This window comes from Harpia harpyja, chromosome 7, assembly GCF_026419915.1.
Source record: "Harpia harpyja isolate bHarHar1 chromosome 7, bHarHar1 primary haplotype, whole genome shotgun sequence".
Taxonomy (NCBI): domain Eukaryota; kingdom Metazoa; phylum Chordata; class Aves; order Accipitriformes; family Accipitridae; genus Harpia; species Harpia harpyja.
Genome location: NC_068946.1, coordinates 51,191,187 through 51,217,083, shown reverse-complemented (window position 1 = coordinate 51,217,083; position 25,897 = coordinate 51,191,187). Strand labels below are relative to the sequence as shown.

At 39.2% G+C, this 25,897-nt stretch overlaps 1 protein-coding gene across 1 annotated transcript in view; it reads left to right on the top strand.

Annotated features, from left to right (window-relative positions):
- The window catches only part of LOC128144630 (von Willebrand factor D and EGF domain-containing protein-like), a 190,550-nt gene that overhangs the window by 143,997 nt on the left and 20,656 nt on the right, over nt 1-25,897 (top strand). Inside the window, exons 22-25 of the mRNA XM_052793761.1 lie at nt 6,775-6,870; nt 7,643-7,738; nt 10,658-10,753; nt 12,348-12,443. Coding sequence (XP_052649721.1) covers nt 6,775-6,870; nt 7,643-7,738; nt 10,658-10,753; nt 12,348-12,443 — 384 coding nt within the window. The remainder of the gene's footprint in view (nt 1-6,774; nt 6,871-7,642; nt 7,739-10,657; nt 10,754-12,347; nt 12,444-25,897) is intronic.

Below are 25,897 nucleotides of genomic sequence, written 5' to 3'. Positions count from 1 at the left end.
TCATGCAGGACGGTGTCAAACGCTTTGCACAAGTCCAGGTAGATGACGTCTATTGCTCTTCCCTTATCCACCAACAGTTTAACCCTGTCATAGAAGGCCACCAAATTTGTCAGGCATGATTTCCCCTTAGTGAAGCCAGAATGCCACCACAATTGCACCAACTTCCCTCAAAACAGTAGCACCCTCTAAGAAGAGGAGGCAGCAAAATTGAGCAAGTGGTCAAAGTTTAGATGAGACAAACATTTGAGAAATCTTCAGGCTTAGATGCAACATTCATGGCAAGAGAGCAAAAATGTTGACAGACTCAGACGCTATAGGTAGTTTTCACCATCCTATTTGATATCATAATTCACTGAGATAAAAGAAACAGCCCATCGGTAGCAAGTTTTAATACCTGTGGAGCTTGAGGGCATGTGACCTTTATTTAATAAGAGTATCTGAAATTACTCTAAGATAATAAATACTTTACTGAGTGATACTTATCTTGTGACAGAATGTAATTTTTTTTTTCCAGTTGTGCAGATTCAAAAGCAGGCTTGGAGGACTGGTAGGGAAAAAATAAGCAGCATCCTGAATATGGATTTCTTTTCTAAAGTAAATCATACCACATTTTATATCTGTAATATTCTTATCCCTTTGGACAAACCCCTCAGTCTCCCTGTTATGATTTAGTTGGAAGTCCTCTCCCTCTGCTCTGTCTTCCTGCTTTGGGAATCACAGAGTCACAGGAGTCCAGGCTGGAAGACACCTCTGAAGATCATCAGGTCTAACCTCCTACCTTCTTTTAGAAGAACATAGCTGGATGTCAGTGGTTTTGGCTTGTATTCAGGCATCTAAACTGAGATATGTTCAGATGCTCTTAGCAATTTCCATTTAGATCACTCCTTTCACTAACGACAACTTTGTCATCTGTATTTAGAAGTAGGACCTTGCTTTTGCCCATCTTGCTTTCCCATAATAAGCATTACAGATCCTTAATTCTTTTACTTCTGTCAGCAGCTACTTACTCGGCAGATGAGGTGAGATGAAGTAGTTCCTCAAGGCTCTACTCACCACTCCCATGCTCTTTCCTACAGCTGGCCAGGTTCTCAGCTTGTAGAGCTCTTTCACCTTCCTGCACAAAAGCAGTACCACCATTTATCAGTGGCCTAATGTTAAGACTAGTCTGCTAAACAGGCAAGGCCTTGAAAAACTTCATTTCAGAGTAGCATTTTGGAGATAGCCAGCATCACCTAGGCAATAATAAAAAATAAGTAGGGGAGATAAAGCCTACTGTAGTCCACTGGATTCTCCTGCATGTTGTCTTGCAGAAGATGCTCACTAGCATTTTTGGAGTAAATTTAGCCAAGAATTCCTCTGCTGATGAAAGAGGTTACTAAATACCTAATTTCCCCTCTGAGTGCCCTTTTCAAGGATATATACCATAAAACCAGTGCCCTACTATGGTACACTCCTAGCAGTTTTACGGGACAGCACCTATCACCTGCCAAAGCGCACTGCAGAAGTGTCATAACACTTACAGAGCTTTAAATGTTTCAGCTCAGTATGCCAATCAAATAAAAAACTAGCACTTTAATAACGCATAACTAGTCCAAAGAGGATTGTTTTCAGAATGTTTCTGATATTTTGTCTAGTGTATGACAAGTGGCACAGGTAGTGCAGCACTTTGTAACATTTGAGGCTAATGCTCTGAAATATTTGTTAGTGTTGTTAGTGACCTTGGAGCAATTACTTATCATCCTGCCTCTGTTCCCCACTCTACAACAGGAACACAGACCTGCACGTTCAAAGATGCTGTATCCACTGGACAAGGAAACAAATGTTGTCTTTTCCCTGGGCTCAGTTTATTCACCAGGGTCTGTGCATATGGCACTGTCTGAGAGCAGCTGTTGTAGTTCTTGAGCTCCTTAGGGTACCCTAAGGTGGAAAATGTCCTTTCCATTTGATAACAGGGTTGAAGTTAACAAAAAATTCTGCTTCGGGCATCATTGTTGTGCTGCTTTATGAGAGACCTAGACCTGAAGACTGAAGAAAGATAAGAATTTAAGCCAAATTTCTGGTCATCCTTTGTTTTACTTCTCTAACTGCAAGTTCATTCGATAGGGAGTGTCTGGTTACTAAAACTGTACAATTAAAAAGTCAAAGACTCAGTTCCGTAGAATACAGACAATCATTTAAAACTATTTTGGATTAGGTAATAGTTAAGGACTAGTATCTTTCTAGTTTTTTAATAGTCACAAAAGTTCCTCAGAATTCCTATGGAAAATAAAGTCCTGCTACTTTAGAAAGATTTTCTTAAAAATGTTAAGTCAGTAAAGCTCTGGGTTATTTTATAGGCTTTGCACAGTATTTTCTAAGGGAAAGGGAAGTCTAGAACAGTAGTAGTCATGCTTTCTGCTCAAGAGTTAAAAACACAGCACTGACTTGACATTACAAAACCACTGTTCAAACCAAATAATTTTCAAAGTAACAGGAAAGATGGAGTAGTTGGGAAAGTATTACAACCTGAGGATGAACAGCTGGATGAAATGAAGCAAAAATAATTAGGTAGCTGACATTCATCTGTTCTAACATTTTTACACCCAAAAAGCTGTACCATATCAGACCAAAAGTCCTTCCTCTATCTCTCTGTGTCCAGTAGCTACCAACAGCAGATGTCTGGTAGTATATGGGAAAGATACAGGGATACTGTCCAGAATAGTCTTTCAGCAAGTTATGGATCATAGGCTTCAAAAAGCCAAGGTGATGCCTTTGAACAGTACCCTGTTCAACCTTTCCAGGACACGTCTGATTTTGCAGTTTTCTATCCTATCCCTCCAAGTCATGTCTTTCCCACAGACCTAATCTATTCACTTGTTGTTCATACAAAAGCTCTTCTATAACTTTGGTTATCCCTGTCACCTTTTTCTGCATCTTTTCCACTTTCACTATATCTTTTCTGAGCTGGGGGATCAGACCTGAACATGGTATTTCAGATGCAGTTCACCATGGATACAGACCATAATAAAATCTGGCATTTTGTGCTCTGCTCATTCCTTAACAATTCCTAACACTTTATTTGCTTTTTTTGACTGCAGATGAGCACTCAGCTGACATTTCACAAAACAAAAGCCATTAGTACAACCTAACCAGAACCGTTGTCTGCATTTGTATTCCCAATTTATTCAGTCAAGTTAATCTTGTTAATTTCCTATTTGTTATGATGGGTATTTATTTCATAACTGGGCTCTGGACTGCTGGACTATTTAAATATGCATATGAGTTATTTTAATTGCACTACTACATGCTTTAACCCTGTGCTTTATTTCCTTTATCTGTGTATCTTACATGCAAAAGAAAGGCTTCAGTCCACAACTTTTCAAAAGGAAAACCAATAACCTGGTAACTTTCTTTTCTGGTTTTTTCCCTCCCTTGTGCTGCACGTATTCAAACTTCATCTGTACATTTAGGAAATTAGATTAATGCATCTTGAAAGAAAATAAATAATGTACAATGATTGCATGAAACAAGGTAGACTATGCTCCTTCCAGTGAAGTCCATCCTGACCTGACTGGTTTTCAAATTTTTAAATGGAACTGCAGGTAATGCTCTTACATCTCTGAGCCTTGCTTTAGTGGTGCATGCCCAAGACCTCACGTGCTGGACAGCACAGGGAGTTTACTCGCTGTTGAGATGTTATCAATAACTCTGTCCTGGAAGCCATTTGCTGATTAGGTTATCAAAAATGGAGGAAACAACACAGCATCTGGTATTCTTGAGTACCCCCAAAGTTATCATAGAGAAACTTATAAAAGCGCACGATCTCATTTTAATGGAAAAAAGAAGTTTTGGGATATTTCCCAAAAAGCCCTTTCAAAGAAAACAATAATGGACTTCTCCATTTTCACCTCCAGATTTTAAATTATAAACATAAACATACGTACATTTGACAGCAAGATTGACCATTTGCAGCAATGTTTTCCTCTTTACTGTTATTTTCTACCATCCAAAACCGCTTAGTATAAAGCACTGCAATACCTTTGTACAATTTAGAAAATGTTTATGGAAAAAAATATTCATTTCAGAAGATGAAAGATAGAAGTTTTGGAAAAGAATTTGACACAAACAGTATATTTCTATTACGGAGGGAAATGTCTTTTAGGTGAATATTACTCTTACTCTTACATTGCAGCCAGTGTTCAGTTTTTATCTTTTGCTATTTGCCAGTAATAGAATAGTTTTAAACATTTTACTATTAAATGTCACCATAAGAGCTAAGTGTTTTAATATCCAAAATACCATGTTCTTTTCTGACAGTTCAGATGCATCTCGAAATGTGTAAAGGCCAGACTGAAAGCACTCTATTCAAATGGACACATTCGCTTTAAGTGCTACATACAAAACACACTGAAATAAAGCATAATATGTTTGAATGTCACTGTGCTTGGCATAGCACTTAGGCACCTGGAGGCTTTATGCAACCATCATCCTACAGGAAAGGCAATCACCTTTCACATACTTCAAAAAGAGTGGTACGTTTTCCCAGGTTTTGTGTTTCCCTGTCTCCGTGCAGAGAATATTAACCAATTCTACCTACTGTTAATTTCTAATTGCAAAGAAATCCCTTTATAAACAAGTCCTGTGCTTACCCAAGCCCAGAAGAATGGAGATGTCTCAGATGGACGTGTGTGCAGCGGACGGGTCGGCACCCTCCTTTCAAAGCCCTACGCCTGTCATTGACTTCAGTGAGATCTAGCGCAAGCCCCCCAACGCGAGTGGTGGCTTATAAATATAGTACTGCAATTTTAAAGGAATAAAAAATTTCTTTGAAAACAGCTTCAATTTCTTTCCCTTTCTTTCACTTTCCATTTCATCACGGACTGCTACCTGCTGTTCGCTCTAATAGCAGGGGATCCCCAGCTGCCTGAGCCTCTGACCTGCTCCAACAGCTGCTACCGGTCGCTGAATTAAAAAAACTTTGGGAAAGTTTAACACTAACTGCTTAAATAGGTCTAAATCAAATCTATTTAGTTGTCCAGACAATGTCCTTTTTTTTTATTATTCTTTTTTTCTCACAGATGTACACTGCATATTTCAGCGAAACACGTGCTGAACTGCAAATGTCTAAACCTTATAGCCCATCAAATCAAAACTAAATTTAGCCTAATGACATTCTCAGCATGTATAGTATGGTTCTAAACTATACCTAGTGAGTTTTCTGTTCTCAGGCATGTCAAACCCTAAAGTTATTTTAATGCAGCATTGAAAATTTCACAGTTAAAACTGTATAGTGATAGGAAATGTAAATACTGAAGTACCTGAAGACCAGATCTAATACCAAATACATTTCTTTAATGTTATTTGTGTCAAAATGGTTTATTTAAAGATACCTTCTTGGAGCTTGTCTTTTTAACTGCAATTGGAAAATGTGTGGTGGCTTTCGTTACTTTTTTGGATGGCAAAGTTCATATGCAATGGCTTTATCTGAAGGCTTGGTAATAATCACAAGAGGTGAGGAGGTCTTCAACACATGAACTTCAGTTAAATTATGTTGTGCCACAAGTATTTGTCCTTCATTTAGCTTCCCAATTACACAGTCCATTTTCCAGTTTTAAGAACAAAATGTGGTACATTAGGGTTTTTTTTTCCCTTGTAACAATACTTAAAATGAAAGATGCTTTTTTCAGATCTCTTTAGCTTCATTTTGCATTTTCCTTGGAATAACCTTGCTTAGCTTCATATCCATTATAAAAGACAAAACTCTGCCAGTAAAGTGTGCCAAAGTACAACATTTTTCTTTGTATTCACTTCCCAAGCACAAGGAAAGGTATTTTTCATTCTGTTATGTGAGTTGGCTTTTTTTTCTGAAGGCACGAGAGCCAGCTGATACACAAGCCTTGCTCTGCTCCTGCACACAGCACTTCTTCTCTGAGTAAGTGTCAGTGGTCGTCTTCTACCTTCAGTGGTCTTCTCTCCTCCTCTCCTGTGTTTGGCATACAAAACTACCTCTTATTAGAGGGCTACAAACAGAAGTGTTCGTGACATCAGATGTGAGGTATCTACCTTAGATTTCTAGATTTAAGAAGCTAAACCTTCCAGGCTCCCTGCACAATAAAGGCATTAGGCTCATAATAATATTTAAAAAACAAACAAGTGTCTTCAGCGAATAGCCTGTTTCAGGAGCTGCAGTACTTTCCAGCTTTACACAATACAACTGCTCATCCTCTTTCTTCCGCAGAATGACATTGCATATTGCAATATGTCAAGAAATCATTATCTAACTTGCTGCTTTGTCTGCAGACCTCACGCTACTTATTAAACATTAAAATTGTTGCTTAAATGTTTGTCATTTTGCTGACAAATTCCCATACAGCTCTTTTCTATACAGAAGAAACACTTCATCTCTGCTTTAGTGTAGCTTCTGACACCTGTTAAGGCTTACTGAACATCCACAAGGCAAATTTGTAGAGGGATGGGCAAGGTCTTTAGTTATTAAGCACATTTGTACTTGATCCATCCTTAGAATTCAAAAATACATACTTAAAAATGTGTATGCTCAGAAGTTAAATATGATTATGTTGAAATCATTCCCTTGCAGACATTATATAGCTACTCATTAGTGCTGTATTACTAATGTGATACCTACTTTTATCCTGCAGTGTTTTCCTCAGTAGCCAAATTACTTGTTGGATTAATAAAATGGTATGGGAAAAGTCATAACAAGTGCTGTGCTCATAATCACACAGAATGTAATATTTGAACTGTATTTTTTTTTCTCGTGTTTCATTCTTGCAGTGCACTGTGACCCACCATGTGAACATGGAGGAACTTGTCTATCTCAAAATACTTGTTCTTGTGCTTATGGATTTGTTGGTCCTCGATGTGAAACAAGTATGTATGAACTCGTTCAGGCTTTTCTCCTCATTACATGTTTGAATTTGCAGAAAATTAGAAGACAAAAAAAGCCTTTTTATTTTTCTATATTTCCCCTTAAAATGATGGTTGAATAGAGCAAGGAAATCAAAGTATAATATATTGAAGTAATACAGTAGCTAAACTATTTCAGAGCATATATTTACCAGCAGCATAGTTGTATTATATAAAAATATGCACATCTATATCAACATTTTCTACATAAAAGTGCTTCTGGAAAAACAAACAAATAAGCAAAAACCTCCATGTTATTTATAGTAACATTTATTAAATTCAAGGTTGTGTGAGTGAATGCAGTAATACTAATTTTGAGAACACAAAAAGACAACCATACCTATTAGGAGTTGCATTATTGTGCAATACAAGTTACAAAAGAGGTTCAATATATAGAACATCTGGGAAAAAAAATCAGCCTTCAAACCCTTCTATATTAGCTGAATGGTGAAACGTGCAGTTTCATTATTAGAGCCCTCGCTGCTTATTTAAATATCAGGTTGCCCTTGACAGGAGTATAATTTTATCTCTGAACCACAGTAGCTGGAATACTTAAAAAGCAAAGAATTTTAGATGCTAGACTTCTAATAGAGAAAGAAAACCAAGGAAAGGGACAGATTCATCTCTCAGTTTACTTCTTGGACTAATACCGTTAGTTATCTGCTGTAATAGAGCAACTTTAGGATCTGCATAGGTGTTACCGATGAGAGGTTTTGATCCTTTGCATATTTTCCAGTGGTGTGTAACAGACACTGTCACAACGGAGGGGTCTGTGTGTCACCGGATGAGTGCAAATGCAGAAATGGATGGAGCAGCCCTTCTTGCGAAACAGGTAAGTGGTTAGAAATGACTGGTCTCTCATGTCTTTTGTTGCCCGAAATCCATGTGATTCCCACAATTCAGCAGTCAGACTGGGAATCGCTTAAAGAATTAAAACATGAGAACAGGAGACCTAGTAAAGGGCAAAACCTCAGAAGGCTTTGAGTTTATGTAAGTATTCGTAAATTTAGATGTTTATCTAAATCTCAGGGTAACATAGAGGAAACCCACAAACAAAACCTTTTTGTAGCTTTTTAAGCTTGCGTGATTCTGGAGTTTATTCTTAGCATGCACAAAACCAAAAATAAAGCTATTCACCATTTCAGAAGTTACTAGGTAGCTCTGCAAATGAGAATAATTCTCACTGGGATTTTGGAGATATGTTGATTTACAGTGTCAGCTGCCATGGACATAACCTCACTTTTTGTTGGTCCTGTTCACGGAGAGCTCAAAGAATGACTCCTGCCCCACACCTGCAGTGGCAGAGATGAGGGCAACGCAGCCATCTGCACTGCTCACCATCTGTGCAACTTCCAGTTTTCATTGCTTTTAACCCTACACATTTCTCTCAAGGTATGCTGGTGGGCCAGAAAGAACCATTTGGCTTTTGGTGATTTTTAGTGGTATGCAGTCATATCTGAACTTAAAAATACATTTTATGGAGATGGGAATAGAAGGAGGCCAGTTTAAGTTAGGACAAGAATATAAGGAAGCAAATGTGAATTCTGCTGCTAAGTCAGCAACCGCATACACACTTCTAATACTGCATAGTCTAAGAAAGAAAAGTGAACCTAGAAAGGTAAGCTATCAGAAATTGAGACTGACTACTAAGATTTTTGTCGTCCAGTTTTTGGATTCAGTTTTGCCATTCCAGAAGATGCCTTGTGACTGTACAAGACAGAACAAAAGCCGGTTTACAAGGAGAATGTAACCATTCACCCCCTAATGTTAAACATCCTGCTGCTGCCAGAATTCACACTGCTCCTCCTGCCTGCATCTCGTACTTGCAGAGTACCTACAAAAGGCATCCACAGAAGTGTGCATGCTCAGGGAAAAGCCACTTCCACCTGTCAGTACAAAACGACAAGGTGAGGATTGGAACTAGGTACCTATTTCTAGTCAGGACTCATAGTCTGAACCCTGTTCAGATAGATACAGACCTTCCACTCAGGGTCTAAGCACTAAAAGCTGGAGTACATATTTTTCCTCCAAAGGCACAGCAACTACAGCACTCACCTGGGACAAGGCATGCAAAATAGTGAAATATTAAAAGGAGCATGAATGAGGAGTACCTTAATCAGTGCCAAACCTCAAGGCTACAGAGGCAGTCTGCCTCTGCCATAGTGAATATTAAATGACTAAGACACCTTCAGCCTACATTACCTTTCCTGGAAGGTGAGAGATGTCATTTGAACTTCTATCTCCCGAAGACTGCTTTTCCTGTAAGTGTTGAAATGACAGACCTGTTGAGGACACATAAATTAACCTAGCTAAGATCCACGGTAAAAGACTGGGATTGCCACTAGCTATTCTGGTTCCCACTATCTCCTCTTTTTCCTGCTGGAGATTACTCTCCTTGAGTTCTGCAAATTTATTTTGGAGTGGCTTTAAACAGGATTATTCCAAGAGGAGGACAAGCCACAGCAGCAGAAGCAGTAATTTCCAACCCAGAATAACAGCAGCAGGATTTGTTTGTCTGCCAGTACCTTAGGGGAAAGGCTATCAGGCTCACCTCTCCGGCACTGTTTTGTGTGCACTGCACAGAGTATTTTGTGGATACTGTTGGGGTTTCCTGCCTCAAGTGATATGAGAGAAGTCTCTGGATGAACACAGATATAGAAACAAAAAAAAAAGGGGACTTAGGGTACTTTACCAATGGAAATATAAACACTGACAGAGTGTGGACATCTGTGAACTAGCTGCAACAATGAGGCAACTAAACCAAATTCACCATTAGCAATGAATGAAGTCCATTTTGATTTCATAAGTGACTGCTGCTTAGTCAGAAAAGCCTCTCATCTAGACTACAATTTCACTTTTTTTCTCTTTCCAAATTGACATTTTATTTCTCCTTTAGTTCATCTGAAACATTTTAGTGACCCTTAATTTATTTAAGCTTAAATGTATTTAATTTATTTAATGGGTTATTCTGTCAGATACTGAAAGACAAAGGGAATACCAGGAAAAAGGCTGTTTTAAAGTGTCACTCTGCTTTACAATGAAAACTTTATCAGATTCCTTATTCTTCACACACTGACTTCCCAACTAAACTGATTTGCAATTCTAATACTTTTTTTTCAACAGTCAGGCACTTGCCGCATGGAAATATGCAAGACAGCTTTTAATTCCTAGTGCCTGTTATATCATCTACAGTAATAACAGATAAATAAAGAGGCAAAGGGAGCTCAGCCAGTGGCTTTGTTGGTGATGCATGAGCCAGTATGTTGTGGGAACTGGCATTTAAATGAGGCAGAACAAATGGAGGTTTTGCGGTGTATACCTATTCAACTTATGGAAATGCCACGATGCTCTGCTTAACTCAGACAAGCAGCAAATGGTTAATATCTCATCTCCAGGTTATCCAGGCTGTATGCAATGTGACTACATTTTACTACCTTGGGACTGTGTTTGGTGAGGATACTAGAGTGGAAGCAAATGAACTGTGCAAATCAAAGGAAGACATCAGAAATAAACTATTAAATTATGTTTTATTTCACCCCCCAAGCTATGCTAAAACACCACTGAAATGCTCCCACTGTGTCGACAATGAATAAATGCCGCGCCACAACTGACCAGCAAGGATTGTGCGAAATTTATCACAATATTACTGGAAATGTTTATTCTAATGACATGTGCAGCAGCAAAAGAGTGCCTACTCTAAAAAGTTCAAAATTATATGAGCTTCAATGAGTTATGTTATATTCACATACAGCTGTTTGCAATCCTGTGTGCTTGAATGGAGGGATCTGTGTACGGCCAAATATGTGTACATGTCCTTATGGTTTCTACGGGCCACAGTGCCAGAGAGGTAAGGAAGTTCTATTTATCATCTTGATAAAGGATCCGGGCTTAAAATATAAACAGCAACCTATATCATTACCTGTCCCCCCATGAAGTGTATCCAGAGACTTTTCCTTGTCATAACTCCCTGTGTGCTCCTTTGATGTTATAGTCTGTTGTAAATCCACATTATATTGTTCTTAATGGTATTGTGAAGGAGTAAGCACTTATTTATGATGATATTAATGATAACTAAACAATTAATCTAAAACTATCTGAAGTCAGTGATATCACTAATTAGCAACTATTCAATTAAATGTTAAAGCATGGCTCTACTTTGTTCATTTTGCATACTCTACAGTGTGTACTATACTCCATTTCAGAGCCAGATGATAATTCATCTTCAAATGGGGCTCACAATATCACCTACTTGACCATCCTAGAGTGTTGTGGATGGGAGACTTGTACAGGACTTCTTCAAATCCCTGCTCAAAGATGTGATCAAATATTGCTCTGCCTGACATAGAGCAGGACCTGATTTCAAACCCCTGTCCTGAAGGGGAGAGCTCTAAACTGTGGCTAACAGTATCTTGGGCTTCTTGCTCACTTTGTCCTGCAGAAATCAAACTAATGAATACTTTAACTACCCATTAGCTCAGGCAGAATAGACAGGAGAGAGGAACTTATGTTATAGGGCTCAAATAGCTGGAAGACCCCTGTGCATATACCACTTGCTTTTCATTTTTTTGAGCATGGCTCTAATAACCCCTCCTGACTCTGGGAGTATAAATAGACTCTCATTACCAAACCTGAACTATTTCAATATTAAAAGTTCTTTTCTCTTTCTCTCTCTCTTTTGTTTCCCTGGAGTTCCTAGATGAATGCAATCCCAATGCATATTTTTGCAAGTGAATGATTCACACACAAAAATCTAATTGCAAATGGAGCTTGCTGGAAGCTCTTTGTTTTTGTGATGTTGGGGGTGAAGGAGAGAGTGAAAATGATACAGACTCTGTAATTTGATGATCTTTCTCTTGAGGTTCAACGTGGAAGGTGATTTTCAACATCTAGGTGATTTGGAATGTTTATCCTTAAGTGTTATGGTTTAGACAGAACTACAACTTGAAAATAAATATCCACATTTGTGGGATATGGAAGTGATATAGGGAGATAGTGGATGGATGCTGAAGAAAAGCAAAGCCCTTCCTTCTGCTTCGTTGAGAAGGGGGGAAGAAATAGCACCAAAACCAAGTTAGCAAGTATCAAACACTGATCTGTTTCAAGGGCAGAAGCCCTTGAAAAAGCCCTTTAGCTAGAGAGTTAAAAACCTAGGAGGTTCTCAGGAATATTCTGACCACTTAACTGCAGGTATCTAAAAGAGACTCTTAGGTGCTAGGAGTCATGTCCCACATTCCTTCCACAAACAAGAGAGAATCAGGATCTCCAGCTAGGCATCTGCCCACATCACCCTTTGGAGACACACCTTCCCTACCCCAACTAAAGAAAAAAGCCTCTGCAGACTGGTGTCCCAAGACAGGCACCTAAATAAAGAGCCTATATCTAGGCAATGTTGATCCCCTGTGTGATTTTTGTGCACAAAATTTTTGCTTTGCTTTCACTAGCTGTTTGCATTCCCCCTTGTAAGAACGGTGGTCATTGTGTTCGAACCAATGTGTGTTCCTGCACTGAGGGCTACACTGGAAGAAGGTGTCAGAAAAGTAAGTGACAAACTTCCCTTTGCTTTCCAATGTTCCCTGACTCCTAAACACTTTTTCTCTTTTTTGTGCATGTTCAACAGAATATTTAGTCTGGATTTCTGCCATGATCTCCTATATTTCTATCAGAACACATATAGCACTACGTTTTGTCTAAAACCAACTTGTTAATTAGAACAGCATTAAGTCAAGTCAATGTTGGGAGTAGAACGTCTTGCTAGCATCATCTCTAAATATTTCATGCGTTCAGAATGAGTAACACTCATATTTGGAGATGAATTAATTATTTTGCATTAAAGACTTTTTGGGGAAAAAATTAAAGCCAAAGGCAGAGCAGCTGACTGAGATCCTTAAAAATATTTGAACGTCATACTTCTAGCTTAATTAAGACAGTTGATTAATAACACTTCAGCCTTGCCTTTGTTCTTCTCACTGAAAACTCCCTCTTCACCTTAGCATCGGAATTCATATTCGATTCTTCTATTCTTCAGGGGAAATAGGTTATTTTGGCACTTTTACAGACTCTATTGCTCAACAATATCTGTCACCCAGGGAGTTTAGGATATGTATGTGATTTTTTTTTTTTTTTTTTCCCTTAACCAGTTTGAAATTGGCAAAAGGGGAGCTGTGAAAACAACCATTCTTGGCAGGAAGAGTCTGTACATTTCCAGAGCATTTTATGTCTCTCACACACAGAGAAAAAAAGCTAGTAAAAAATTCCTTCCAGCAACAAAAGCCCTCTCAATCCCCATACTAGAGATTCTCCCCTCCTTCAGCAGGGAGAATCATGATGCACAGTTCTGCCTGGCTGCAAAGTACACAATTGAATAGTCTGTTCTGGCAGGAACAAGCTGAAGGGAAGAAAGGAGGAAAAAACCTTATGTTTGGCATCTTGTTTTTGAAGTTAGAGAACATTAGAAAAGTGCTGTTTCCAGCTTTAAACATAGTACCACATCTCCAGACAGATCAAAGGAAAAAGAGGTGATCATGATGACAGTCTAGCAAAGCACTCCCCTAAATTCTCCAACTGCTACCAACACACAGCATGTTTCTTTCCACTTGCAAGGAGTTTATGAGGTTTTGTTGTCCATCTTGGCATAATCTTTTGCAAAAAAGCTTTCTGATATGATGAAAATGTTTTTGTTCGGTCCAATCTTGGCCTCCATTCTACTTCAATAACCACTATATAGTCTACTTTATTTAGCCTAGTGTTATAAAAACTTAAATGAAGGGCCTGTGTTTGTGATGAATGAAGAGAAACACGATTAACTAGAAGGCAAATACTGTTTGCTTACTCTTACTGGCCACTGACTGTTCATAGGTAAAAAATGTTGACTAATGTTTCTTTTTTCTTGCTTAAAATCAACTGCACATGGGACAGGTACCATGATCCATAGAAAGAAGTAGGTTATTCACAAGCTTTTCATAACAAGCAGTTGGTATTAGAGCTGTATGTCTTCTCATTGTTGTCATATGAAATAGCTTCTCTCTCCTCTGCCAGAGAATCCAGATTTCTCCACTCCTCTGGAGCAAAGGACTGCAGGGCACATGGCAGAAGTGAGTCTCAGCTGACCTCTGCAAACCTTCCCCCACAAACAAAATGGAGAAAACTAGTGCTCCTATCAGTTGGAGGCTGCTCTCAGTACCATACACCTCAGAGTTCAAATGCAAAAGGCATTTCATATCTTTTTTTAGGCACGATTTCATTCCATTTTCAGTCAGTCATCGACCTGAATGGTGGATCAACCGACGTATGTGGCATAAACTTAAAGGCTAGGAGTATATACATAGACACGTGTTCCTAACTCATTTACACATAGACAAATGAAAGAGTGGAAAATAAATTCCTAGCATGAAGAAGTTCCGCTACCCAACCCCTTTTACTTAAATAAAACATAAAATGTACCACAACATCCACTTGATGTTCCAAAAAGAGCTAATATATCATGTAGCTCATTCTGTCTCATTTGCAGTGTCACTAGCAGTATATATATGTATTTATACATTAATCAAATTAATTTCCATAATCCTGCAGCTGCTTGGCCCGCTGACTCTGCAGAGGTGAGACCAGCCCCATGGGCTGCGTGCCTGAGTGCCCAGAAACCCAGCTGGGAGACAATCCATGCAGTGCTTCTGCTAACCTTCCTGGGAAGGGTATGGCAAGAAGGAATCAGAAAAAAACAGTAGATTTCTACTTCACAGAGAGGATTTTCTCTGGATTTGAGCGTCTTTTCTGTTTGCCTTTAAGGACCCCACGTAACCCAGCTGTGCCCTGAGCTGCACAGAGTTGTAATATCCTTACACAAAGAGTAAGGAAAAGAAATACATACGTGACAATAGCAAAACTGTAATTAGATACAAAGTTTACTGGAAGTTCAATACTACAACAGCTCCCATTTGCAAATCACCAGGACAATGTACCACGTTTTCAGAGGAACTGCCAGAGGTGAACATGTGGCCCAAATCATAGCTCAGTAGTGTCTAACCTGTTGCTGCCAGGTTACCCCACGCTGAGAAATGTACACCTGGCTTAGACAAAATGAGGAGTGTGACAATTCTGAGAAAAACAATTGCTTGTGAGGGGTTTTATGGTTATTTTAATTGTTCTTCACTCTCTGAATATGAGTTTTCAGTGTCCTGAAGTCCTTTACGCTTGTAGTACAGTTTCAAAAACCTCTGACAGCAAATCGACTTTACTATGTACTTACACTGAGACTCTAATCTTAGAAATTTTGGGTGGATTTATTACCTGCTTAATAAAACCTATCAAGACAGAGTGAGTAAACTTAAGACTAATAAAGACAAGTCTGAAGAAGTTTCCCACCCACGTATTACATGCAGGGCAGCCTCAAGTTCTTGATCTTTAGTTTGGGAAAATATTTGTGGGTTTGGGAAATTTCCCATGAACCATAAAAACTGAGAAACAGCCTTTTCAGAAACAGTGATCTGAACAAAAATATTACCTTTCCAAACATGTAGTGAATGCTTGAAATTGGCAGTCTTTTCAATTTTGTCATTGTTTATACACAGCAGTACACAATTTTTGCACACTTACCTCTGAAACCTACTAATAATGATATGAATTGCACCAGTAAACCCTTAGATTTCAGATTTAATATGCTCCAACACAGAGTTAGGGCAAGGGGAAAATTCCCTGCCATGCACAGCCCTGATTACAGTAAGGATGCTACAGTTTCTAGGCTCATGGTACCATAACACACTTCTGGATGACCCCTTTGATGGAGTTACGTGAAGTCAGGGAAGCCAGAAGCACTTGGATGCCCATCCTGGAGATAATTCACACATTAGGGTTGTTCCTAACGTGTCAACCCAAGTGTCTTGCAACTCAGATGTAAGTAGCAGACGGCCAAGTGGGACAGACATTTGTTCTTGTGATGAGTCAACAAAATAAGAATAATAATAACTGTGGGTGTCTGTTTCTCCAGTAATTAATGCTCATGATTATTTCTTTCATCTTAACAAATATCATAAAAAGGCACCTTAATATCCCTAATTGAAATAACAGAATAAAGAATTCACATACTCTAAACAAATTGCATTTTTGTCATGATATCAGCTTTATGAAGGTTTTTTTAGGTAGGAACAGTGTTTAGAGGCAAAGATAAAAATAAGTCAAATCAGGTTTTTTGTCACTTACCCCTTGGATATTTTGGCATTGTTTCCACTGCTTTTAGACATTTCTCTTTTCTTAGTATCTCACCTGCGTGGACAGAGAAACAAAAGCTTCTGTTTGCTTTTGGCAGCTTCAGATTCTCAACTGAAGGAGATAATTAAAACTAAAAGCCATGGCAGCCAAAGACAGGTTATTTCTAAACTGAACCCAAATACTCTCTTGGTTCATTCTGAATATATAGCAACATGCCTTAGGATCTTCATTTCCTTCCCTGTACAGTTTGGCATTTCTAATACTCTTTGCCTGACAGCCAAAACCGTGCAGGACAGAGTGGCAGCACCACGTCTTTGCCATTCGGAATTACTCTTCTTTGATTCCTTAGTGTACGGAGAAAGGCATGCAGCCTGAAAGTCTGTGTTTGTTTTGTAGGTAAATAAACATCACCTCAAAAAAATGTGTAAATCAACCAGCTCTGATTGGCTGCCAGCTAAAATATAAGGCTTTGCCTGGTGTGTTTACTGATAAATAACTGCCTGGTGATTATGCAAACCAGACACCCACACCCAGGACGAGTGGGTGTCAGAGCTGACAGTGAAATGTATGGTTATGCCTCAGCAATTGTACAACCTTGTATCCTCGCTTGCTACGCAGTGTTTTCAGTATAATCAGTCTTGTTGAGCGGAAAGAGGCAAATGCTGGCAGTACCTCAAAATAAAATATATTTCCAGATCGACTTTGCATCAAACAAACATACTCCGTGTTAATACTAGAGAAAAGCTATTTGTACGTGGTTTTAAATTCCCTTTTGAAAAAATGCACAGCTGTAACATTCCTGGGATATCACTCCTGTTCATGAGGCTTTAAAGGAGTGTTCACACTGCTTTCTACTACATACTTACAAAAACGATAAACAAAGAAAATAGATTAGATTTCATTTATTTACTACTTGTATTTTCATAGGACTGCTTTAGAAATGACTCTTTAAAAAAGGAAAGTTAATAGAAGCTGAGTTTTCTTGTGAAGGGTTGGGGTGAAGAGAAGGGGAGAAAAAGAGAAATTCATGGGACCACACGTTTATCCCTTCTCCACCACTATCTGCTTCTAGTGAGGTCATCTCTGAGCAAAAAGGCAAGCCACAGCTCCCTCTGGAGCTCATCAGCAAGCAAAGGTCACAGAAGAACAGCACTGAACATCCTCCTCCTCCCTTCTCCAGAACACCAAGCACACCTGCAGCCTGACCTCGGCCTCTCTTTCGACACCGTACCTTCTTGCCACTCGTCTGGCAGCCAGCTAGCTGGAGTTTACATACGGTTTAAAACAGAGACCATGTTTCTGCATGCATCTATTTTATCGTGTCAGGCTAAATCCTGCCGACTTTGTATCACATAAATCATCGCACTGACATTAGGGCTTTGCACACTGAAGCTCAAAGTTAGTAGATAACTATTTCTCCATTTCAGTAATTCCTCCAGGCAGGATTTATAGCCAATACACAGTGCACAATATAACTCACGCTCATTCTTCCAGCTCTGCTTGCTCCTCTTCCCTCCCCCTCTCTTTTTCCTTCCCAGTACCATGAGGACTTTACTTGCATGAGAGCTAGAGGCAAACTAATTGGAAATATGAACACTGGGTTTCAAAGGCAGCTTTTTGCTAAGCAATGTCATATTATGAAAGTCACTGATTTCCCATATTCAAGCCTCCCCATGTTATGTTTCTGTAGATTACTGCCTTGCCACCTCCATAAGCAGGAAGTTTTACTGCTCAACAAATGAGAATTCCACCGAGTTAACATCCTGACAACAGGTGATATATTCCCTGGAATATCTTCACTGAGTAGGCAGATTGACTCAAGCTATCTAATATCAGCCAGTTTGCAAACCAGAGGTCCAGCATACCCTCCCACACAACTGAGCAGGGAACAATCCATGTATCTCATCTAAATGGATGGAGGAATCATTTGCGTTAGACTTGCTTTTCGTATGTCAAGGATGTGCTTAAAGGCAACAACTATTTGTCCAAGATTTCTGGATGGCCAATATCCTCAGGTAGCGGGTGTTTGGAAATAAGTAAACAGCTGCTCATAGCAGAGAGACTTGTAACTTACTGCTAAAAGCATTAGTTTTGTGACAGAAGTAGAAAGGTTGGCTTATTGACTGGTTGGTGCACAGTCTGGAGACACAGGAAAAGGAAACACTGGTCTCAGTTCTTACTTGATTTTCCAGCCCGTGTAACAGAATAGGTTCATATTGGATGTCATCTTCCTTCCTTAGGCAGGAAATACAACAGAAGACGAATTAAAACCAATCAGGGCTACTACTGACTTTCCCATTCAGCTGAACACAACATGATCCATGCATCTTGCCTGAGGGGAGCGGGAAGAGCTCTGACTTCCCGGAGAAAGGGAGAGAGCCAAACAGGAGAGAGTGACTCGAGGTACAACCTGGTTTGTGGTCTGCTCTCAGAGCAGTGCTCCTCTTTGCTCACTCTTAGTAAGGATTTGTACAAAACCGTTAGTTGGCCTTTCTTAAAAGCTACATTTTGTTCATATGTATGTAGCTGATGCATTTATTTTAACAGGGGTTTTGAGCACATGCAGTTGTCTAAATTTATTTTGCAGAAAGAGAATGAGAATATATCTGTGTAAGAACTGAATATATATCCTAAATAAGCCCAAAAGCCTTATTAAAATTTTATTCATTCCATAAGCAAAACATTCACAGACTGCAGCATGAATTTTACTAGACTAGAAAATCTAGGTTTTGAGCCAGTATTTCTTTATTTGTATCTTAAAGGCACTAAAGAAATGTGTCAGATCTGCTGCTGTATGTAAACGCATACTTAAAGTAAAAGAACAGGGATTGCTGAATTACTGCATTTCTCTTTGCAGTAGGCTTCTGTGTGAGGGTAAGTGCTTTTTTCCACTAACTGATTTAAGAAACAATACTTTAAAATATTTTAACATCTTTTTAAAATGTCTCTTAAAAAAGGGGCATGGGGTCTACCACTTGAAAACCCAGAGGACAGACAGTTCTGGAGATTAACATTGTCTGTTTATCCACAAAAAGACATTGGCAAGACAATCTTCTCCAGCACCGATTCCCAAGTAAGCCTTAGCTTACTTTCTGAGACAGATAACAACAGGACGACTAACAGATTTGTGCAGTGCCAATGCAGACAGCAGTCCCCTTCCAAAGCCCCTGACTGAGCTCCCACCTGAGGTCCTTGCTCTTCGGCTGGGTTATCAGCCGTACCACAGTGGCCTGTGGCTGGTCTTCTTCTTGGCTCGAGACTGTGTCTCCTGTGCCACTGCGGTTCTCTTCAGTTACTCTGCCTGAATCTCCCTTTTTCTTTGTATAGATGAAAATAAACCAAATTGCATCAAGCATAGGTGATGGCTTAGCCCACTCAGCGCAATGAAAATGTGCCTAAATGGCAGGTCACACCACAAGCACGGAAGCTGCAAAAACAATCAACAGAGGAAAACAATGTATATGAGAATCCTCTTTCACTTCTTATTCAGGCATGACAAGAAAGCAGCTCAACAGAACAATTTATACACATGCTGCAATGGTTCACTGACCTAATAAAACACAGAGCATTCTTCAATGAAGAGAAAATGTTACCAAACCCAAGACCCTAACAAGATGGGAATATAAGCTGTGCTGAGAGTATACTTTACAATTCCCCACATTAATTATATACTAACAGTTGCAAAGATGAGAATAAATTATAGCTATAGTCTCTTTCAAATTAATAGTGTTGCAATCAGACTAAAACCAATCAGCAAATGAGAAAAAGATTTTGCTAAGGATCTCAAAATCTGACAGTTCCTAGCAGAATATTCCCCAAATGTATAAATGTGCACCTGCACAAGCTTATTTTGTTTATAGTGGCTTTCATTCTGAAAGATGCTGAAATATTTTGCAGCTATCCAAACATCATACCACTGTATCTCTAGAAGGAGTCTCACCTGACAAGAGACAATAGGCAAAATGAAGATCAGGAGACCTAGAGGGAGAAACATTTCAGTCCAAGGAGAATGGACAGTCCCTATCTGTACTGGAGTGACAATCCCTCATTGGTTTCCAGAGCTTCCTGAGGTTTAAGAGTCTTGCCTGTTGCACACTACCAGGGAATCTTTTGGAGGTACAGATGGAGAGATCAGGATCCTCTTTAACCGACAGAAAATGTTATCATCTGATGAGAGTGACATGACAGCAAACAAGAATGCAGTACATCACACACTGACACTCAGAGTTTAGTCTAGCATCTCAGTAGTTTTACCATAGAGTATTAATTATTTTTCCCATTTTTCCTGAACTAATACCTAAATTAGATTTATTTTCTGCTTTAAGATCTCTAAAAGGCCCCATAGGTATATCAAAGAACACATCAGAATGAAGATCAGACATAATTAGGCAAAGCACCTGCGTTGCACTGCTATCTATATGGTCTACAATTTTTCAGACCATTTTTTCTTCTGAAATGTGTGCTAGGTCATGCAAACTAACTCATATTGCTAGAGCTGTGTGGTAAAGTGAATATATAATAAATGCAAACTGTCACCACACCCATCACAATTACATTTACAGCTCCCTCTGTGTCTTGTAGTAATTTGTTCTCCCGCACTGCATCCCTCAGAGGTTTCTACCAGATTATTTTTACTATTCAGAAAGGTAATTTATTGAAGAAGTGCTTTGCATCTCTGTCAGAGATACATGAAGCAAGAAATAGGGATGAGCAAACCTCAAAATGATTGGTAGCTTGATAGGGATAAGGATCCAAATTTTAGAAGAACCTTGCACAAAAATTGTAAACCATTTTATTACACGACAAGCATTCCTTCTTCTTAAAATTTAATCTGTGGCTATAATTACTGACATTCAGTGGATCACACATCCGAGGCTACTCTGATAGAGCTTGGAGAGAAGGTTTTTTCTTTATTTCCAAATACAAATCAACATAGATGAGGAATTCCAGAGAAAATCAAGCTCTGGAACAACATATGTGCCTAAAACTCAGCACAGGCAAAACTAGTTCCTTACTGCCCTTGGAAATAGAAAAAAAAGGACCAGAAATTGCTCGTGTCCTGAATCCATGACATGTTTTTCAGAGCTATGTGCATTTGGGACCTTCACACCAGCAGATATATTGGTACATCCATCTCACTAATGATCTGTTGAGCATCAGTTATATCCTTTAAAGGGGAGAATGACACTTTTTACCTCGACTAGTTTCTGCTAGTGTCAGGGCAGTAGAATCCAAACAATGGTGCCCCGTGTTAGAAACACCTTTTTTGGCCAGAACACACACATTTTGTGATTCATTTTTTCAAAGGATTAAAAATCATTCAGCAAGATCAAATCTTTATTTGGAGCCTCGAAGCATCCAAATAATTGTTTCCTTACTGCAGTCAGGATAATGTTTCATTCGAGCAGTGCTGCTGGGATGCATAATGCACCCAGAGAGATGGGCAACCTTCTTTCCAGTCGATCAATTGAATTGTGCTGTTTCATGAAACTGCTGACCTGACCCTCCAGATCTCATCTTATAAAAAAGATCAGCAACATCACTACATTTAAAGGCTGTAGCCTCAAGATTGTCCCATTCCTGGTGCAGACCTTCTCCCTGGTTTTATCAATAGGTGACGTATATTACCTATAAACATTGGAAAAGGACTAGAAGTGCCAGTTTTAACACAAAAGCCCTCTGCATTCACATCTGCTGGATTCATTTTTGTTCTCAGCTTGAGTTCAGTCATCTGTATTTCCTGACAAGACCAGTCGGTGTTATTTTTAAATCTGTCCCATGCTCTGTGTCCCTACTGTGTCATATCTCCCCAGCTACAGCTCTTTGTTTTTGAGAATGTCACACCAAATCAAGATAACCACTAAGCAGAAAGGAGAAAACAAACATTAAAACATGTACACATACAAAAGCCAAAATTGCGACTGATCAAGCTTCCTGCTCCTCAAAAAAGCAATAGAGAGAGCAAGTGGAAATATGCACTAGACCCACAGAGAAGTCAGTCCAAAACCAACAGCAGCGAGAAATAAAAGCAGTGCCTGTGAATCATATATAAATGACAGCACAGGGATGGTGACTTAAAGGATATGTTGAAGTATGTATGTACCAGTAGGTGTTCTTTTGGCCACATTTCTGTGTTCTTTGTCAGTAAGCTATAGCCTGATGCATTACCTTAGCTGGCCCACGCAGATGTTACTGCTTGAGGCTATTTTCTCTCCTCCATCCAAAGAATGCATCTAGAAGCAGGTCAATTTTCTCAGATTCTACAGGGCATATAAAAAAAAAAAAAGAAAAGAAAAGTTGTCTTGAAAACTACATCTTCTAATCAGCACTGCAGTGTGATGCACTGTCTCCTCATCAGCAGCACGGCTCAGGATACATCATGACAGGTAATTTTTGATTCAGAAAGAAATAGTCTGTGAAGTCTCATTGTCAGGAAAGGACATGGATGTTCAGCTGCAGCAAGGCATATTCCTGAAACATTGCAGAGGATCCCTTTCTGCCAAGATTTTAGGAGCCTAATTTAATATTCTGACTGTTTTGACTTTATAAAGGTGGTGATGAAGACTGTCTTATTTTGACAAAATTGCAAGCTTTTTACTACTTATTATTATCTACTTCTAGCGAGAAAAGGTGTAATGGGGTACTTGCATCAAAAGGTGGCTTAGGTTCAATTTGAAAAGTTTTTGTCTGCTAAGCCACAGAAGCAGTGGCGGTCTGAAGGAAATATCTGGCTTCTTTTAATCACTGTAAACTAATGAGCAGATACTGCTGGCTAATATTGTTACTGTTTGTTAGAACAAGAGATTACTCTCAGTTGCTTCTAGTATATGCAGTCCCACAAAGCATGCTCAGTGCTTCAACCTTGCCTCCAGTCCCTTTTGGCTTTACATAGCAGGGATATTTTGCTTAATACTGTGTAAGTTTTAGGAGAACTGTTACTGTAAATCAATGGCAAGAAGGGCAGGCAAAGGAAGGCACTGGAATTGTAGGTGTCCATTGCTGGTGCTACTTACACCCGGAGGACCTACCTGAGTTTACACACATTTAAGGTGTTGGTTGGGTTTTTTCTTAGAATTTTAGTACTCTCTGGAAATATTTATTTTGCAGGAAAATTCTTCCCTTTGGCTGACAAAGCAGGAGGTCTGACTACCTTAAAGATGTTAGGGCTGAACAGTTGAACTATGGAGTTCCACGGAAGTTGATAAAAAGAGTTGCAAGAAGCACTTCACTGGGTCAAGTCAGCCTAGAGGGGATAAGCTATGCAAAGGGTCACAGGAAATCTTAGGTGATTGTAAGGTCAAAATGTATTAAAGCCATCAAAGAGAAATAGCTGCTACATAAAACAGAAAACTTAGGAACTTGTGAATGCCTGTCAGTGCACAGAAAATTGCATACATTTTGTATGATGTTCAGCGCAACACCTATGTTTTATCTTAACACCTGCAGCTGCTTATTATCTTATCAAAATCACCCCTTACCTGAAATACAACATGTAATCATGCTTTTTCTTTAACCTGGGTTATCACCTTCAACATAGGCTTACCTCATCTAACCAGTTCTGGAAAACATAAGATCATGGAAGTCCTTTCTAGAGTTAAACAGTGGCCTTATAGAATTGTGGCATGTTATAGAATTGAGTAACCCTATTGCATATGAAATTCTGTGCTTTGGTTCTTACTGAAGAGCATGGAAATGTCAACGGTGACAGCAAGGGGAATGGGATTAAGGCTTTAGTGATACTTACTGACTGCCAGCAAGCTTGCAACCAGGATGTGTTGACAGTACAGGACTCTCCCTACTCCCAGTGATATACCCTACAAAACTGCAACAAAGGGAAGACACGAATGAGTTTATATCCATGTCATTAGGGCTAGTCCTCAAGGCAGGTGGAAAGCCTACCAAACCACTGTTGTTTTGGGGTAAAGATGCCAGGCCTTTTTTAAAGGGAGGGGAAAAAAAGAAATGTGAGTCTTTTCAAAGTCATGCCAGTGCCTGAGAGGATTACAGTTATTCGATTTGCTCTCCTACTGTCTGATAATTTATTTAGTTTTCCTGTGAGAGGCTGTAACATTTTTGTTTGCTATTTTGAAATTGGAGCTCCTCCACAGAGGCCAAGGAGTGGGACTAGAAAAGATCCAAACTAGTTATCATCAACAAATGTTGAAGTCTGCCTGATGGGTATTGAGATGGAATTGTATTTAAGAAAGTTAAAGAAAGGGAGACCAAGGTGGAGATGTCAGACAGGAAAAGGGGAGAGAGAGCACTGCCTTCATTTACATAAAGGTGCTCATGAATTCCCTAGCAAGAAAAAAAAGTATCATCTGCCCCGGAGGGCAGGCAGGCACAAGTGCCCCTCCAGTTCAGAACAGGTTTGGCACTTTCCTTAGTTCACTTTGAATTGAACTCCTTTGGATTTATCACCAAAGTGAAAGATGCCACAAGCAATAAACGACGGAAAGGAAATTCATGCTATATTTTCATAGTTACTTGTTCATTTGTAAGGGAGATGAACAAAGGGAGAAACAGATCCTAAGTTGAAAGTCAGTGTGAACGGATATGTTTTACTCAGACCAAGACTGGACCTCACCTGTTGCTTGAAGTTTTGCTGAGTTACAACACAAATTGAGCTGGAACAAGTTCAGTTATACAAAAACTGAAAACTAAAAGGTAATGAAAGAGCACACCAGTTTGACTCTCTGTAATTGAAGGAAGAGTCTGTTGTTCTACAATTTAAAAAAAATCTGCTATCAGTACAAAACAACCAGAAATATCTTAGAATGTAATTGTGTGTATAAGGTTAAAAATACACAGGGAATGTAAGGGACAAAAAAAAAAAAAAGAGAAATACCAATTAGAACAAGTGCTACTGTGCTTCTAGTTAATTATTCTCGGCTTTAGTTTTTAGAGAGGTAGGAGGAAGACATTGTCCAAGTTTCATATGATCTCAAAATCAAACCTCTAGATTTTCAACTGATTTTGGGACAGCAGGTTAGCATTGGGGACACCATGGTCTGTGAACATCACAAAGCATAAGGTCATTTGAAATCTAGAACCAAATTTTATGGTTTGAGGTCATCTTTTCTAAATTCTGAATATATTTGAGCTGTTTTATACTTGAAACGGGAAGTCAAATACAACACAACTTGAGATTGTAGGTCAGAAGTCCATTGTTGGAGACGTGAGATCAAAGGGGAGGGAAAAAGGTTTTCAGAGTTATGGTTGCCACTGCACTTTGAACTCTTCTAGGTTTTAACTAGTGGTTGCAGCACTTTTTAATAGTTCAGCAAGAACTGTAGATCCCTGTTAGCCTTAGTAAGCAGAGGCCAAGATTATAGCATGGATCAGGAGAGGTGGAGAAAGAAGGAAAAAGAGGACGACAATTTAAGGGCTTGGATTCAAGCAGCCCTTATAAGTGTGGGCAAGTCTGACCTGCCTGAGGGCAGGTCACTATGCTGAGGGATCCAGGAGGCTTGGCACAGAACAAAATGCAAATGTAGCGGCCAACCAAGAGCAACAATATAGTGCTAAAAGCTTCCAGTGCAGCAGCATCTGCACTGAAGGAATAGACCAGGACACAAAAAGCCACAAAAACAATATTTCAATACATCAGAGGAATAATTAGGGAATTTAAATCCACCTATCTAAAAAAGCCTGATCATATCTAAGAGAGGAACAGAAGGTTATTCTCCCATCAAATAACAGTTGCTGTATTTTTGCAAGCTATTTTTTAGTAATCATTCCTATTTTGAGGCTCTTTGCAGGATTCTACCTTCTACAGTAAAGGTCTGAG